Source organism: Balaenoptera musculus, chromosome 1 (genome assembly GCF_009873245.2).
Source record: "Balaenoptera musculus isolate JJ_BM4_2016_0621 chromosome 1, mBalMus1.pri.v3, whole genome shotgun sequence".
Taxonomy (NCBI): domain Eukaryota; kingdom Metazoa; phylum Chordata; class Mammalia; order Artiodactyla; family Balaenopteridae; genus Balaenoptera; species Balaenoptera musculus.
Window position 1 is genome coordinate 108,717,924 of NC_045785.1, and position 17,306 is coordinate 108,735,229.

General features: G+C 47.6%; 1 protein-coding gene across 1 annotated transcript; it reads left to right on the forward strand.

The window, feature by feature from the left end:
* Window positions 1-7,666: 7,666 nt before the first annotated feature.
* Window positions 7,667-13,101, forward strand: LOC118905372 (serine/threonine-protein phosphatase 6 regulatory subunit 2-like). The gene is given in 4 exon segments (XM_036872034.1): window positions 7,667-9,332; window positions 9,335-10,327; window positions 10,330-11,718; window positions 11,796-13,101. Coding segments are annotated over 4 exon segments (2,823 nt in total). The 5' UTR covers window positions 7,667-9,193; the 3' UTR covers window positions 12,098-13,101.
* Window positions 13,102-17,306: the final 4,205 nt, after the last annotated feature.

A 17,306-nucleotide genomic window follows, 5' to 3' on the forward strand; every position in this document is an offset into this window, starting at 1 on the left:
GTAGCGCTCTCGGAGGGCGTCAGCTTGTATGCGCGGACGTCTGGACCATTTCTGATCGCCTCTGGGCGCCAGGGACCGGGCTGGCAGAGGCAGGGCTCCCTCTTTCCCCCACACCGTCCGCTCGTCCGCCCTCGGTGTACGGGTCCAAACCAGCTCGCGGGGCGGAGCCCCGGCCGATGGAGGGACGGGCGGGCAGCTCCACCGGCAGAGGCACCACTAACGGGCTCTGTCCCTCCAGGAGCTTCCCGGAGATGCTTTCGTACTGCGTTTGCAAAGCGCCCCGCCAAGTCTGGAGAGGGAGTCCGAGACGCGTTGGACCACAGTCCCAGCCCCGAGGAGTTTACAGTCTGCCGGGGAGGAGAGGAAGGAAACCAGGAAAGCAGTAGTAAGCAGCTATCATGAAAAAAATATCAAGTGCTAAATAGATATAAGCATCAAGAACTGAGAGTTAAAAGAAGTAATTATCTGTAGGAATCGGGGTACTGTTAAATGGAGGAGGTGGCTTTCCACAGAGCCCCGAAGCATGGATAGGATTGCTGTTAGTTACCAAATGGTGAACGTGTTAACATTTATGGCAATTCGTTGTATAGAAAAACTTAAAATATATTAAATTCTATACAGTGCTGTATGTCAATTATATCTCAATAAAACTGGAAGAAAAAAATAAGTAAAATAAAATGTACTAAGTTCAGATAAAGGAGTCAGAGACCCTAACTACTTGGAGGGGCCGGGAATGCTTTATGGAGGAATGCAGGCTTGAGTAGGATTTTGCTGGAAGGGAAAGGGAGGATGAACAAAGCACTGGGTGTATGCAAAGTTCAGCTAAAGTAAACAGAGTATATGTTTTTGTTAAACAGAGTGCTAAGTATTCTGGCTATAAAGAATATTAAAAAATCGTCCTCAAGGAGTTTTAGCTCTATGGAGACTTGAATATCTAATGATAGATATTCTCAGGATTCTTTGGGAGCCACCTAGCCTGGCTTTCAGGTAGGTCTTCTGGAGGAGGAAATAAAGCAGGAATTGTGGTTGGTATATTTGAAGAGCCACTAAGTAGTAAAAATAGTGTGGGGGAGTAGCTAGGCATGAGGTTGGAAATTTCAGACTTTCTGGAAGATCTTGAAACACGATAGAAGTCACGCCAACTTGGGGATAAGCACCTATAAAGGGTTGTAAAAGAAAAGTGATGTGAACAAATTTATTTTTTAAAAAGATAAATTAGGGCTTCCCTGGTGGCGCAGTGGTTGAGAGTCTGCCTGCCAATGCAGGGGACGCGAGTTCGAGCCCTGGTCTGGGAAGATCCCACATGCCGCGGAGCGGCTGGGCCCGTGGGCCACAACTGCTGAGCCTGCGCGTCTGGAGCCTGTGCTCCGCAACAAGAGAGGCCGCGATAGTGAGAGGCCCGCGCACCGCGATGAGGAGTGGCCCCCGCTCGCCACAACCAAAGAAAGCCCTCGCACAGAAACAAAAACCCAACACAGACAAAAATAAATTAATTAATTAATTAATTAAAAAAAAAAAGATAAATTAGATGGACAGACAGGTGGATAGGAGTAGATGAGCTGGAGAGAGGGTGGAGACCCGAACCTGTTCAGAGGTTGAAATTGTAATTCTTCAATATTAATAAAATTCAGAAACTCTGATATCTGATGGTAGAGAGGATGAAAAGGGAGGGGACATCTTTTAAAGACATTTAGGAGATGGGATTGACAGAACCTGTTTGCTACAGGAGATGTCTGGGAAGACTCCCAAGTTTGAGGTTTGGGTAAGGATATGCAGGACGAGGAGCAAGTTTTACAGGAGGATGATAAGAGTTCAGTTTTTGAGTCCTCAGTAGTTAGTGTCCTTAGTGAAAAGCACCTTCAGGAGGAAGATGTCAAAAGCCAAATTCTAGGGAATTGATTGTGAATGGGAGGTGAAAAAGAGGAGTCAGCATGTGTAGCCTGCTCTTTGAATGTCCTTCTAGACACGACACTTGGAAGTCCCTTAGATAGCACAAATTCAGCTTGTTCAAAAATGAATTCCTCTGGGTATATGGGGAGATGTGAAAAAGAAAATGTAGCAATAAGTGACCTGTAGAATCTAGGTGGTGGACATATGGGTGTTCACTATTCAATCTGTCAACCTTTTTCTGCATTTTTGACATGAGCTCATCATCTCTACCTTCCAACTATCCCTACCCCCTGTGAACCCCATCTCAATAAAGAGAACCACCATCTACTCAGTTATTTAGGCAACAGACCTGGGAATGTCATTTAATTAGTCCCTCTCCTCCCTTCTATTCCAGTCAGTCACCAAATCTCCTAAATATCTCTTACATCCAGCAACAATGGAGTTGCACCTTATACCAAGGTTAGGTTCTAAAGTCAGTACATAAGGCAAAAGTTACATAGTCAACATAACCTTTGGAAATCCCTTAAATCACTCATAAAATACAGCAGTCATGGGACTTCCCTGGCGGTCCAGTGGTTAAGACTTGGCACTTCCACTGCATGGGGCACGGGTTGAATCCCTGGTCAGGGAACTAAGATCCCTCAGGCCGCACCGTGGGGCCAAAAGTTAAAAAAAAAAAAAAAAAAAAATACAGCAGCCATGGTTTTGTGTGCACAACTCTGTAAACAAAATGTATGTGCAAGCATGTATGTATAAGCCTGGTATAGTAATGTACAGTATATAATAAGGTATACAATATAACATTAAAGTATTTTCAACTACATACAAAAGTGAGATAGTGCTCCAGCTGCAGGACACCTGGAAGCTCAGAGCCTGAGGCCAACGCTGCCAGGACCTCAGGGGCAGAGGAGGAGCTCTGCTCTTGTCTTTCAATAAACCTGTTGATCTTAAAAAAAAAAAAAAAAAAAAAAGTGAGATAGTGCTGCATATAGTTGTTAAATGTACACAGGGCACAAGGATGCTGCATTTCTCACCTCTTCACTGCCTGTACCCTAGTCCAAGCTTCCATCAACCCTCGGGATTATTGAAACAGCTTCCCAACTAGCCTCCTGGCTCCTTCTCCTGAGCCTGTCCAATCCATGCCCTACACTCCAGGCAGATTGACCTGCTAACTGGTTTGAGCAGGTCACTTTGCTGCTTTAAAACCCCTCAATGACATCCCACTTGTCCCTTAGGACAAGGTTTAAAACACCCGCATATGGCTGCCCCAGCCTTCTGCCATCTGGCCTCTGCCCAGTCTCTGGACTTCATGTCACACACACCTCTTTCCTCTTGTTCTCTAAGCCCTGTCAGAATTGGGCTTTCTGTTCCTCAGGTTCACCATACTCTTTTGTGCTTCAGGGACTTTCCCATGCTGCTCTGTCCGCAAAGAACTCTCTTACCCCCCTCTGCTCAAATGGTTAACAAACACTTCTTATCTACTCAACGAACCATCCACCTCAACCCCTCAATACTTTGTTCTTGCGAAATTTTATTATTTTAAACTTTTTAATTTATTTTTATATTTTGGCCGCGCAGCATGTGGGATCCCCGACCAGGGATCGGACTTGTGTCCCCTGCATTGGAAGCATGGAATCTTAACTGCTGGACTGCCAGGGAAGTCCCCTTGCTGAATTTTAAATTAAAAAAAAAACATTATGAAAAATAATCCACATATTTAAAATGCACTAAACATAAATGTATATTTCAATGGATTATTATAAAATGAAACCCCCCTGCAACAACAACCCAGGTCAAGAAAAAGGACATTGCCTTCACCCCAGAAATCCCCCATAATACTGCTTGCTGGTCATAGACTCCTTCAACCCTCACAAAGTAACCACTGTCCTACTGTCCTGATATTTATCGTAACCATTTACTTGCTTTTTCTTTATTGTTTTACCACCTAAATATGAATCCTAAAAACAATCATTTAGGTTTTCAAAAAACCTTTATTGAGCTATAATTCACGTACCATACAATTCACCCATTTAAAGTGTACAATGCAATGGTTTTCAATATATTCCATTATTAACTTTTTAAGATTGTGGTAAAATATATAGAACATAAAATTTGTCATTTTAACCATTTTTGAGTGTACAATTCAGTGCCATTAATTACATTTACAATGTTGTGCAAACATCACTACTATATAATTTCCAAAACATTTTTGTCACCCCAAATAGAAACTCTACAACCATTAAGCAATTATGCCCCATTTCCACCTCTCCCCAGCCCCTGGTAACTTTTTTTTTAAATTAATTAATTAATTTGTGGCTGCATTGGGTCTTCGTTGCTGTGCGCGGGCTTTCTCTAGTTGCGGTGAGCGGGAGCTACTCTTCATTGTACTGCACGGGCTTCTCATTGCGGTGACTTCTCTTGTTGTGGAGCACGGGCTCTAGGTGTGCAGGCTTCAGTAGTTGTGGCGTGCGGGCTCAGTAGTTGTGGCTCATGGGCTCTAGAGCACAGACTCAGTAGTTGTGGCTCACGGGCTTAGTTGCTCCGCAGCATGTGGGATCTTCCCGGACCAGGGCTCGAACCCGTGTCACCTGCATTGGCAGGCGGATTCTTAACCAGTGCACCACCAGGGAAGTCCCCCTGGTAATTTCTAATCCACTTTCTGTCTCTATGAATTTGCCTATTCTAGCAATCTCATGTACACTATTTGTAGGTACTTCTTATTTTGGCTGCATTGGGTCTTCGTTGCTGCTCACGGGCTTTCTCTAGTTGTGGCGAGCAGGGGCTACTCTTCGTTGCAGTGCACGGGCTCTAGGCGCACGGCCTTCAGTAGTTGCAGCACATGAGCTCAGTAGCTGTGGCTCACGGGCTCTAGAACGCAGGCTCAGTAGTTGTGGTGCACGGGCTTAGCTGCTCCGCAGCATGTGGGATCTTCCCAGGCCAGGTCTTGAACCCATGTTCCCTGCTTTGGCAGGCGGATTCTTAACCACTGCCCCACCAGGGAAGTCCCCCATTCATCTGTTGATGAACACTTTAGTTGTTTCCATCTTTTGGCTATTGTGAATAATGCACAATCATTTAATTTTGCCCATTTTTGAATTTTATGAGAATGGAACGGGACAGAATATATTCTTTGTTATGTCTGGCTTTTAAAGCATGCATTCGGGGCTTCCCTGGTGGCTCAGTGGTTGAGAATCGCCTGCTAATGCAGAGGACATGGGTTCGATCCCTGGTCTGGGAAGATCCCACATGTTGCGGAGCAGCTAAGCCTGAGCACCACAACTACTGAGTCTGTGCTCTAGAGCCCATGAGCCACAACTACTGAGCCCACGTGCCACAACTACTGAAGCCCATGCACCTAGAGCCCGTGCTCCACAACGAGAGAAGCCACCGCAATGAGAAGCCTGCGCAGTGCAACAAAGAGTAGCCCCCTCTTGCTGCAACTAGAGAAAGGCCGCGCGCAGCAACGAAGACCCAACACAGCCAAAAATAAATAAATAAAATAAATAAATTTATTTTAAAAAATAAAAATAAAGCATGCATTCATGTTATTTCATATACCTGTAGTTTATTCATTTGCATATAGATTTCCATTTTAGAAATATACCACAACTTACCCATTCTACTGTTGAAGGATATTTGGATAGCTTCCAGTTTTAGGCTATTTCAAATATGCTACTATAAAAATGGTGCATATTGTATGCATTTTTGTTGAATATACAGCTAGGAGTTGAATTGCTGGGTCATAGAAGCTGTTCAACCTGACTAGATAATGCCACAGTGGTTGTGCTAATTTTTACTCCCACCAACAGGGTATGAGTGTTTCCCTTGTTCCATATCCTCACCAACTCTTAAGGTTGTCTGTCTGTTTAGCCATTCTGATGAATTTATGTTGATATCTCAGTGCAGATGTAATCTGCATCTCCATGACTCTAAATGAGGTTGAACACGTTTTTATATGTTGATTGGCCATTTGGATATCCTCTGTCAGATGCCTGCTCAAGTCTCTCGCATATTTTTCTATTAGACTTTTCCTTATTGGTTTGTAGTTCTTTATTCTGGATATTAACTCTTTGGCATGTAATATGTTGGAAATTTGTTCACTCTCTTAATAGTGCCTTTGATGAAAAGATGTTCTTAAATTTAATGTAATTGTTAATATGTTTAGTGCTTTTTCCATCTGTTTTTTTTTTTTTTTTTTTTTAAAGATTTATTTATTTATTGACTGATTGATTGCTATGTTGGGTCTTCGTTTCTGTGCGAGGGCTTTCTCTAGCTGCGGCAAGCGGGGGCCACTCTTCATCGCGGTGCGCGGGCCTCTCACTATCAAAGCCTCTCTTGTTGCGGAGCACAGGCTCCAGACGCGCAGGCTCAGTAGTTTTGGCTCACGGGCCTAGTTGCTCTGCGGCATGTGGGATCTTCCCAGACCAGGGCTCGAACCCGTGTCCCCTGCATTAGCAGGCAGATTCTCAACCACTGCGCCACCAGGGAAGCCCTCCATCTGTTTTTAAAAATCTCCTACCCCCAAATCACAAAGATCCTCTCTTATTCTTTTATTTTATTTTATTTTTTATTTATTTATTTTTGGCTGCATTGGGTTTTTGATGCTGTGCGTGAGTTGCGGTGAGCGGGGGCTACTCTTTGCTGCGGTGTGTGTACTTCTCATTGCGGTGGCTTCTCTTGTTGCGGATCACGGCTTCTAGGTGCAGGGACTTCAGTAGTTGTGGCACGCAGGCTCTAGAGCGCAGGCTCAGTAGTTGTGGCACACGGGCTTAGTTGCTCCGTGGCATGTGGGATCTTCCCAGACCAGGGATCGAACCCGTGTCCCCTGCATTGGCAGGCGGATTCCTAACCACTGCACCACCAGGTAAGCCCCAATCCTCTCTTATTTTATCTTCTGAAAAGTATTATTGTTTGGCCTATCTCATTTAAGACTGGTATCCACCAGGAGATGATGTTTGTTTATACTGGGGTCATGATTCATATTTTATTCCATTTGGAGATTGTTATCCCAGCACCATTTGTTGAAAAGACTGCTGTTTTCCCACTGCTCTGCAGAGCCACATTTGTCATAAGTCAAGTGTCCATATGTGCAAGGGTTTCTTTCTGGACCCTCTGGTCTATTATTTGTTCATCTTTGCACAATACTACACAGTCTGTAGCTTTATAACAAATTTTGATATCTATAGGGCAAGTCCCTCCCACTTTGTTCTTTTTTAAGAGTGTCTTGACTGCTGTTTAATGATCAGTCACAAATTTGTACAGATTCTTTTATGTAAGTATTGAAAATAGAAGAGCCATGTTGTGTTTTCTGAACAGTTATTACAGTGACTTTCCGGTTTAGTAGTTGGCCATGCTATCCAGTACAGTAGCTGCCAGTCACTCGTGGGTCTCAAGCACTGGAAATGTGGCTAGCCTGAAGTGCAATGTCCTGGTGTAAAAAAACACCAGATTTCAAAGACTCAGCATGAAAAAAAGAATGCAAGATATCTCACTAATAGTTTTTCTTTTGATTACATGTTGACATGATCTTTTGGATATATTGGGTTAAATGAATATATTATTAAAATTAATTTTACCTGTCTCATTTTACTTTTTCTTAATGTGACTACTAAAAAATTTAAAATTACATACGTGGCTTGTCTCACACTGTATTTCTTTTTATTTATTTATTTATTTTTAACTTTTGGCCACACGGTGTGGCATGTGGGGTCTTAGTTCCCCGACCAGGGATTTAACCTGTGCCCCCTGCATTGGGAGCACAGAGTATTAACCACTGGACCACCAGGGAAGTCCCACACACTATATTATATTTCTATTGGACAACATCCGGGGGGGCTGACAAGTGGCCCCCCAAAATATCCAGGTCCTAATCTCTGGAACCTGTGAATGTTACCTTACATGGCCAAAGGGACTTTGCAGATGTGACCTAGGGTATGGACCTTTAGATGGGGCGATTATCTTGGATTATCTGGGCAGACCCTACATGTAATTACAAAGGTCCTCATAAGAAGGAGGCAGAGTGAGATGACAACAAAAGAGAAGGACTTCAACTATGGAAGCAGAGATTGGAGTGATTCATGTAGGCAGCTACCAGAAACTGGAAGAAAAAAGCAAAAGATTCTTTCCTGGGCCCTCCAAAAGGCTGCTTCAGGAGCCTTGCTAACACCTTGATTTTAGCTCTGTAAGACTCTGGCTTCCAGACTTCTGGAATTCTGGCCTCTGGAACTGTAAGAGAATAACTTTCTGTTGTAAGCTACTAAATTTGTGGTAATTTGTAACAGCAGCCATAGGAAACTAATACAGACAATGTGCTTCTAAAATTATTTTTAATATTATACACACCATATATTCAATAAAAATTTCTAGGCTTTCATAGCACATATCAAAGTTATTAGGAAAAACTAGACTGCACTACCAAAGATGTCAAGGATAGCACATGATTCTGAGAGGGAGATCCAAGACCACAGTATAGTTGTAAGAGGCAATTCTACTTAACAGCATGCGCGCGCCCGTCCGCCGCCGCCGCCGCCGCCGCCATTTTGGACCGACCGGAGCGCCGCCCACGGCCCAAGCCGATCCCGAGCCGCAGGTCCCGAGCCGCCGGCCCGCCGCGCTGAGTCTGCGGGCGCCGTGTCCGTGGGCGCATCGCCCGGCCGGGCCCATGTGCGCGCGTCCCGCCCCAGGCCGCCCGCGCCCTGGCCGTCACCCGGGCCTCCGAGGAGCCGCCGCGACGCCCGGCCCGCGGGGCAGGTGAAGAGATTATAAATCTACTGAATGAAAAAATTTTTCTTAAAGTTGCATATACTCCAAGAGAAAATCCCAAATGTTTTTATATTTTGCCTAAATACAAAATTTAAACAAGGAGTTTCACAGAAGTCAGGACCTCTGAGGAGAAAGTGTGCCAGCCCCTGTTCTGGGCTCCTCATCAGGTAGCTCAGTTCATCCTCACAGCAGCTCTATGCGGAGGGTGCTCCTTGCCCCCAGTTTACAGGGCTCTGTGCATGGAACTGCATGATCACACGGACAACATTTCTCTTTGGAAGCTGCCTTCTGTCTGATGGTTATACTAACCAGAAAAAGTAAATGAAGAGGCAGAACTTGAAGTTCCTCTCATTTGGCTGTTGGATAAGAGTCTAGAAGATGCTGCTTCCTAGTAATCTCGGCAGCTGCTTCCCCTGCCTGAACACCTCCTTCATGACATGCAGATTGTTTCGTGGAATCTCTCCAGTCTCATAGAAGGACAGCCACTCCTCAACTTGTTCTCGAAGCTTCTCCCCAAATACACTGCTCTGTGGCCATCACCATGTTCTGGAAGTTTGACTTGAACACCACGTCCCACGTCGACAAGCTGCTGGATAAGGAGGACGTGACGCTGCGAGAGTTAATGGACGAAGATGACATCTTGTAAGAGTGCAAGGCCCAGAACCGGAAGCTGCTGGACTTCTGTGCAGGCAGCGGAGCATGGAGGAGCTGGTGAGCCTCGTCACACAGGACCCGGCCCTGGACATGGAAGAGAAGGTCCACTTCAAGTACCCAAATACAGCCTGTGAGCTGCTGCCGTGTGACGTGCCGCAGATCAACGACCGGCTGGGAGGGGACGAGACTTTGCTCAACCTTCTTTACGACTTCTTGAACCGTGAGCCGCCCCTCAGTCCTCTCCTCGCCAGTTTTTTCAGCAAGACCATTGGCAGTCTCATTGAAAGAAGAACTGAACAGGTGATTGTGTTCTTGAGGAAGAAGGACAAGTTCCTCAGCCTGGTATTGAAGCACATTGGCACCTCGGCCCTCATGGACCTGCTGCTGCACCTGGTCAGCTGCGTAGAGCCCACCGGGCTCCGGCAGGAGGTCCTGCACTGGCTTAATGAAGAGAAGATCATCCAGAGACTCGAGGAATTGATCCATGCGAGTCAGGATGAAGATAGGCAGTCCAACGCTTCTCAGGCGCTCTGCGACATCATCAGGCTGGGCAGGGAGCAGGGCAGCCAGCTGCAGGAGGCTCCGGAGCCAGACCCCCTCCTCACGGTGCTGGAGTCGCAGGACTGCATGCAGCAGCTGCTGAAGAACATGTCTGACGGAGCCCAGACTGAGCTCTGCCTCGTCAGTGGGACCCAGGTGTTACTGACCTTGCTTGAGCCCAGGAGGGCGGGGATGGAGGGCTTGCTGGACTCCTGCTCCCCGGGACTGGACAGGCTGTGTGCCATCGGCTCCAGCATCCTGCGTGGCATCGAGCCATGGCTGAAGGACTTCCACCAGCTTCTGCTCAGCCCGCCAAAGAAAACAGCGATCCTGACCACCATCGGCGTGCTGGAGGAGCCCCCGGGTAAAGCCCGCCTGCACGGAGCCCACCTCGTGGCCACTCTGCTGCACACGGACATGCCCAGCATCAACCAGGAGCTCTGCCGGCTCAACGCCATGGGCTTGCTGCTGGACCTGTTTGTTAATACTCCTGGAATAACTTCCTGCACTTCCAAGTGGAGCTGTGCATGGCCGCCATCCTGTCCCACGCTGCCCAGGAGGACAGGGCCGTGGCCAGTGGACCTGAGGACGGGGTGGAGCCTCCACCCTCCATCGGGGACCCAGAGACCCCCCAGCCTGCCGCCAGCTGCCCTGAGAGCACGATGGTGACCCACCTGTTCCAGAAGTGTTGCCTGGTCCAGAGGATCCTGGAGGCCTGGGAAGCCAATGACCACACACAGACAGCGGGTGGCATGAGGCACGGGAACATGGGCCACCTCACCCGGATCGCCAACACGGTGGTGCAGAACCTGGAGGGGGGCCCCATGCAGACCCAGGTCAGCGAGGTCATCCGAGGGCTCCCCTGGGACTGCCGCGGACGCTGGGAGAGCTTTGTGGAGGAGACACTGACGGAGGCCAACTGCAGGAATGCGGTGGACCTGGTTAGCACCCACCATCGTCACCCCTCAAGTGAGGAAGAGGACGTGGAGGGCGTTTTCCCTAGTGAGCTGTCCCTTCAGCAGGCTTTCTCCGAGTACCAGATCCAGCAGATGACGGCCGCCTTCGTGGACCCGTTTGGCTTCAGCAACGAGGAGTTTGCCGAGCAGGACAACAGCGTCAATGCCCCATTTGACAGGATCGTGGAGATCAACTTCAGCGTCGACAGCCCCGGTGCCGCTCTGTTTGAGGCCTGCTGCAGTGACCACATCCAGCCCTTCGACAAGGACGACGATCTCTGGGAGGACGAGGAGGCACACCGTGTGGCCCAAGTGACCAGAGCCAGGTTCGGGGGCCCTCATGCTTCAGAGAGCTGCCGGAAGGACGGCCCGGAGCGCCGAGGCCAGGGCGGGGAGGAGAGCTCAGGAGCAGACGGGGACATGGCTCGGGCGGGGGCCCCTCGGGCTGCCGCCCAGAAGGAAGGTCCTCGTGTTGAGGGTGGCTCAGAAGCAGGTGCCCCGTGGACGGTGTTTGATGAGCCGGAGAGTTCCATGGCCTCGGGCCCGGCCCCGGCAGTGGCGATGGGCGTGGGTTCCAGTGTGTGGGCAGCCAGCTCCCCCAGTGCCTTGGCTCCAGAGGAGAAAGGCTGGGCCGAGTTCGCTGACTTCCAGCCTTTCTGCCGCCCTGAGTCGGGGCCCAGGTGCAGCTCCCCGGTGGACAGAGGTCATGGCGATGCCCAGGGTGGCCTGAACCAGGGCCCAGAGAGAACCCTTGGCCTGGCCACTCCGGGTGCCTAGAACGCATGTGTTACCAGGAAGGCGCCCCTGGTGGCCTCCAGGAGCCGTGAGGACAAGCAGATGGTGGCTGTTGCCTCGGAGGCCGTTAGTGTGGGTCCCGGTCGGGAGACCGCCCCCCGCCGCCCATGTCAGTCCCCAGGTGTGGGCGGGAGTGTTGTGGACAGACGTGGCCCGCGAGGTGTCCAGGGAAGGGCCCTGGGCTCGTGTGGCCCACAGAGTGGGCTGAGTGCGCCACCAGCACGCCTCCAGACCTGGCCTCCCTTGCGCCTGTGGAAGTGACCTCTGCCCCGGTCGTGGCCGTCCTTCCCGAGGCCGCCATGGCGGCCACCACAGTACCGAGCAACGCCGGCCCCTCCCTGGCCACCCTGGCAGTCTCTCCTGTGCTGGCCGTGGCCGTCACCACTGCAGCCCCAGCTGGCCCAGCTGTCTCCACGGCGGCCGCCCTAGGGACGGTGACAAAGGACAGGCAGGCTGACGGGCCGCCGCCTGCAGGAGCCGCCTTAAATGGCCTCGTGTGATGCTGCTGCCGCCACCCAGCTTTGGCGCCCCAGCCAAGAAAACTACCTGGTGACACAGTTCATCTTTTTAAATTAAATTAAATTTAATTTAAAAATAAATGCTGCATTGGTAAAGCTGACTGTTGGAACCAATCGGGCAGCCCAGCCTGCATTTCTCTTGCCTGACTCCGGGTGGGCCTCGAGGGTCCAGCCCCACGCACAGCAATAAGGCCTCAGACGGGGTCTCTGCCTACGGGGGCCGTGACTCCAGACGCCGTGAGGACTGAGGGCTGGGCTGGGAGCCACAGGCTCTGAGCCTGTTTTTATCCATTATTTAACAAACGCAGATAGAGCCACATGTTTGCACTTTTTATCCAGCGCAGGAGAGAGTCTCCGAGGTTCTGGGGACAAATGTGGGTCTGGAGCTGGGCTGGCCAGACAGGGTTTTAGCTGCCTGGTGGCCCTGGGAGCTGGTCTTGAGCCAGGCTGCAAACCTGACTGACTTAAAAATAAAACGAGCCCCCCGCAGCCTGGCAGGTTGTCCCAGGCTTCCCGCCGCAGTGGGCAGTGGGGGCGCCTGGCAGGAGCTGGCCACGGGCTGCAGGATGGGATGCGGAGGGCCCAGCAGTGCCTGGGGGTGGGGGCCTAACCCTGCACCTGCCGTGGAGGGCGGGGCCGAGCTGCCCTGGGGGTTGTGCAGAGTTATCTCATGTTACTGTTCTGATAATCTGACAGGGCACCCAGATCCCACAACTCCCAATAAAAGTTGTTATTCTCACTGAAAAAAAAATAATGAAAAAAAAAAGAACAGCATGGTGTATATACAGAAGAGAATAGCCAAACTCTTACACCTCAATACTAAGAAAACAAACAATCCAATCAAACTATGGGCAAAAGATTTGAATAGACATTTCACATAGGAAGATACAAAAATTGTTAGTAAGCATATGACAAGATGCTCAATATCATTCGTGATTAGGGACATGCAAATCAGAACCACAATGAGGTATCATTTCACACCCACTAAAAAGGCTATAATCAAAAAGACAGAGACTTCCCTGGTGGTGCAGTGGTTAAGAATCTGCCTGCCATTGCAGGGGACAGTGGTTCGATCCCTGATCCAGGAAGATCCCACATGCCGTGGAGCAACTAAGCCCGTGTGCCACAACTACTGAGCCTGCGCTCTAGAGCCCGAGTGCCACAACTACTGAAGCCCTTGTGCCTAGAGCCCGTGCTCTGCAACAAGAGAAGCCACTGCAATGAGAAGCCTGCGCACCGCAACCAAGAGTAACCCCTGCTGGCCGCAGCTAGAGAAAGCCCACGCGCAGCAATGAAGACCCAACACAGCCATAAATAAATAAATAAATATATTCATTAAAAAAAAAAAAAAGACAGAAGGACTTCCCTGGTGGTCCAGTGGTTAAGACTCTGCGCTTCCACTGCAGGGGGCGGGGTTTGATCCCTAGTCGGGGAACTAAGATCCCTCGTGCCCTTCGTCGGCCAAAGAAAACAAATCCCAAAACAAAAGACAGATAAAAACAAATGTTGGCAAGGTTGTGGAAAAACAGGAAGCCTTAGACATTCCTGATGGGAATAAAAAATGGTACAGTCACTTCAGAAAACTGGAAGTCTCTCAAAAGGTTGAAATATGTTTACCATATGACCCAGCAATTCCAATCTTTCGTGTCTTCCCAAGAGCTATGAAAACATATATATCCACATAAGGACTTGCACACAAATGTTCCTAGCAATATTATTCCATAATATAATAGCCAAAAAGGAAACCAAATTGGAAACATCCTAAATGTCCATCAACTGGAGAATGGATAGATAAAATCTGGTATGTCCATACAATGGAATACAATTCAACAATTAAAAGGAACAAAATACATGTTATGGCATGGATGAACATCAAAAAGCATGCTCAGTGAAAGAAGTCAAACACAAGAGACCTCATATTGTATGATTCTATTTATAGGAACTTTCCAGAGAAGGCAAAGCTATAGAGACAAAGAGTAGATTAGTGGTTGCCTGGGGTAGGAGAGGGAGAACAGGATTAAGAGTAAATGTGCCATGAGGGATCCTATTAGAGTGATGAAAAAAAAATTTTTTTTGGCCGCACCACACAGCTTGTGGGATCTTAGTTCCCCAACCAGGGGTTGAACCCAGGCCCTCAGCAGTGAAGGCACAGAGTCCTAACCACTGGACCACCAGGGAATTCCCGAAAATATTTTTAAACTGATTTATGGTGGTGGTTACCCAACTTGGTAAACTTTTTAAAATGTCATTGAATTGTACACTTGAAAAAGGTGAATTAAATGATATGCAGAATAGGCTTTAATAAAGTTATTTTTTAAATTTATTTTTAATTATTTATTTTGGCTGCATTGGGTGTTCGTTGCAGTGCGCAGGCTTCTCATTGTGGTGGCTTCTCGTTGCGGAGCACGGGCTCTAGGCACAGGGGCTTCAGTAGTTGCAGCACGCCAGCTCAGCAGCTGTGGCATGCAGGCCCTAGAGAGTGCGGGCTTCAGTAGTTGTGGCTAACGGGCTCTAGAGCGCAGGCTCAATAGTTGTGGCACATGGGTTTAGTTGCTCTGCGGCATATGGGATCTTTCCGGACCCGGGCTTGAACCTGTGTCCCCTGCATTGGCAGGTGGATTCTTAACCATTGCACCACCAAGGAAGTCCCTAAAGTTATTTTTTTAAACATGGGTATAGAAGATAGACCATTTAAAATACTTAAGACATGTTAAATACATAATTATGATTCCAAATTGCCATTGATTTATGCTTTGTATTTCACCAAAATTTATTTATCCATTATAGAAACTACTCCCCTTCCCTGCCTATGGAATGTTAAGTTTGCACTCAAGGTGATATGTCTCCCTTAATTTGATATGCCACTAATTTATGGTTGTGCAGAAATATCAACAGCCTCATTTAAAACACACACACATGCATTTACATTTATCTAAATTTGTGAAAAATATGAGGTGAGGTAGAATTTCCTCCCTCTTGAAAATTTGTTTTTAGCTACTAAAAAACCTAATGTTTCCAGGGCTACTGAAAATATACATTTACAAAGTCATTTACAAACTATTTTGAGGGTTAGTATCAATACAAGGACCACTGATAAACCTGATGTAAAATGTCCCAGACGTGACTTCCTATCTCCTGTGTACCCAAGGCTGCACCAAAACCCTCCTCATTTTCTCTAGTAAGTCTTCCTCTCTTCCTCCTTCTCCTCCCTTTTCTTTGAGGTATTCTTTACATGCCATTCTTGGTTTGGGTGTTTTTTTTCTTATTTAACTCTCTCTTTTGCTTTTCCTCATTTTTTATATTGTTTAGACTTCTTAAAAAAAAATCTGGAGATTTATCCTTCCCTGTCTCTTTTGATTGGCTTCAACTTTTTCAGGGCAACCTTGTACATCTGCCGTGGATTCTAACTCGCCTTCGGTGGAACTGGCAGTGGAACTGGCCTGTGAACTGCAGGATGTGGTCTTAGGCACTGGCATCCCAGAGGTGACTGTGGGAGGGAAAGAAGATGTGCCTTAACTGTAGAGTCTTTGGGATTTTCTATGCACACAATCACAACCACTATGAGTATCAATAGTTTTGTTTCTTCCTTCTAATCCTCTTGTCTTTTATTTCTTTTTCTTTTTTACTCCCCTGGGTAGACTTCGAAGGAACACTGATGGGAAGCAGAGATTGAGGGCATCCTGACCTTGTGTGGTTCTTGATTGTGGCAGGCAGCCTCCAGGATGGTCCCCACTGACCCTTGCCTACTGGTGTTCACACCCTTGTGTAGTCCCTCTCTCATGTTGTTTATGTGACCAATCAAGCATGGCAGAAGTGATGGTATGTCACTTCTGAGGCTAGGAAGTGAAAGATATAGCGGCATCTGCCTCTCTATTATCTATGGTACCTATTGTTCTTTTTTTTTTTTTTTAGATTTTATTTATTATTTATTTATTTTATTTATTTTTGGCTGTGTCGGGTCTTAGTTGCAGTGCATGGGCTCTTCGTTGTGGCGCACGGGCTTCTCTCTAGTTATGGCATGTGGGTTTTTCTCTTCTTTAGTTGTGGCACACAGTTTCCAGGGGTTGTGGCGTGTGGGCTCTGTAGTTTGCGGCACATGGGCTCTAGTTGAGGCGCGTGAGCTCAATAGTTGCGGCACGCAGGCTTAGTTGCTCCGCGGCATGTGGAATCTTAGTTCCCTAGCCAGGGATGGAACCCACGTCCCCTGCATTGTAAGGCAGATTCTTTACCACTGGACAACCAGGGAAGTCCCCCTATTCTTATTTATGCTGTTTTATACCCTTGGGTTATATCTGTGTGCTGGACATTGTTTTTGAGAAATTATTTATAGAAATTCCTTGAGGCTCAAGATAATATCATCTCCACTAAACAGAACTTATTTTGCCAGCTCCTGAGGGCACTAGCAATCTGGAACCACATAAGTCTGAAATTTTCACCCTAGCCCCTTGAGGCTGCCAGTACCGCAGCTCAGCCTTTTCCAAAACAAGAACCCCAAGGCATAAGCAGTCTGTAGGGAAGGTTTCACTTCACTCTCTCATGCTCTTCAGTATCTCAGCATCTCAATTCAGCAATTCTTCAAATCTCCTTATTTCTCCGATGCTTTTAAGATGACTTTTTAAAGTTTTTGTTTTGTTTTGTTTTGTTTTTATTGGTATGAGGGTTTGTCTGAACTATCTAGGCTTCCATATCCAGAACTGGTGGTCCCTAAGACCCTCATTTGAGGGATCCAATAGGCAGCAATATCTTCAGCAATATCTTCACTGTGCTATAGGATGAATCATAATTGGGCTAGGTCAATCATGGTAACCCCCTTCTTCTATGCCTGAGGTGGGCACATGACCCACTTCTGAGGGAAAAAAAAGACACAAGAGGAAAATTCCTGAGAACTTGTGGATGAATTTTTGTGCCCTTTTAAAAGAGAGCTGATCAGGAACCAGAGCCCTTTCTCTTTTTTGTGCTTTGGGGTGATGTTATGGAAGGAAGTCACACTTGAGTCTGTGGCACCCCTCTTACGACTGAGGGAAAAGCCAAGAAAATTGCAGAAGTGTCAACTCATGGCTTTTTTTTTTTTTAATTAATTAATTAATTAATTAATTTTTGGCAGTGTTGGGTCTTCGTTTCTGTGCGAGGGCTTTCTCTAGTTGCGGCGAGTGGGGGCCACTCTTCATCGCGGTGCGCGGGCCTCTCACTA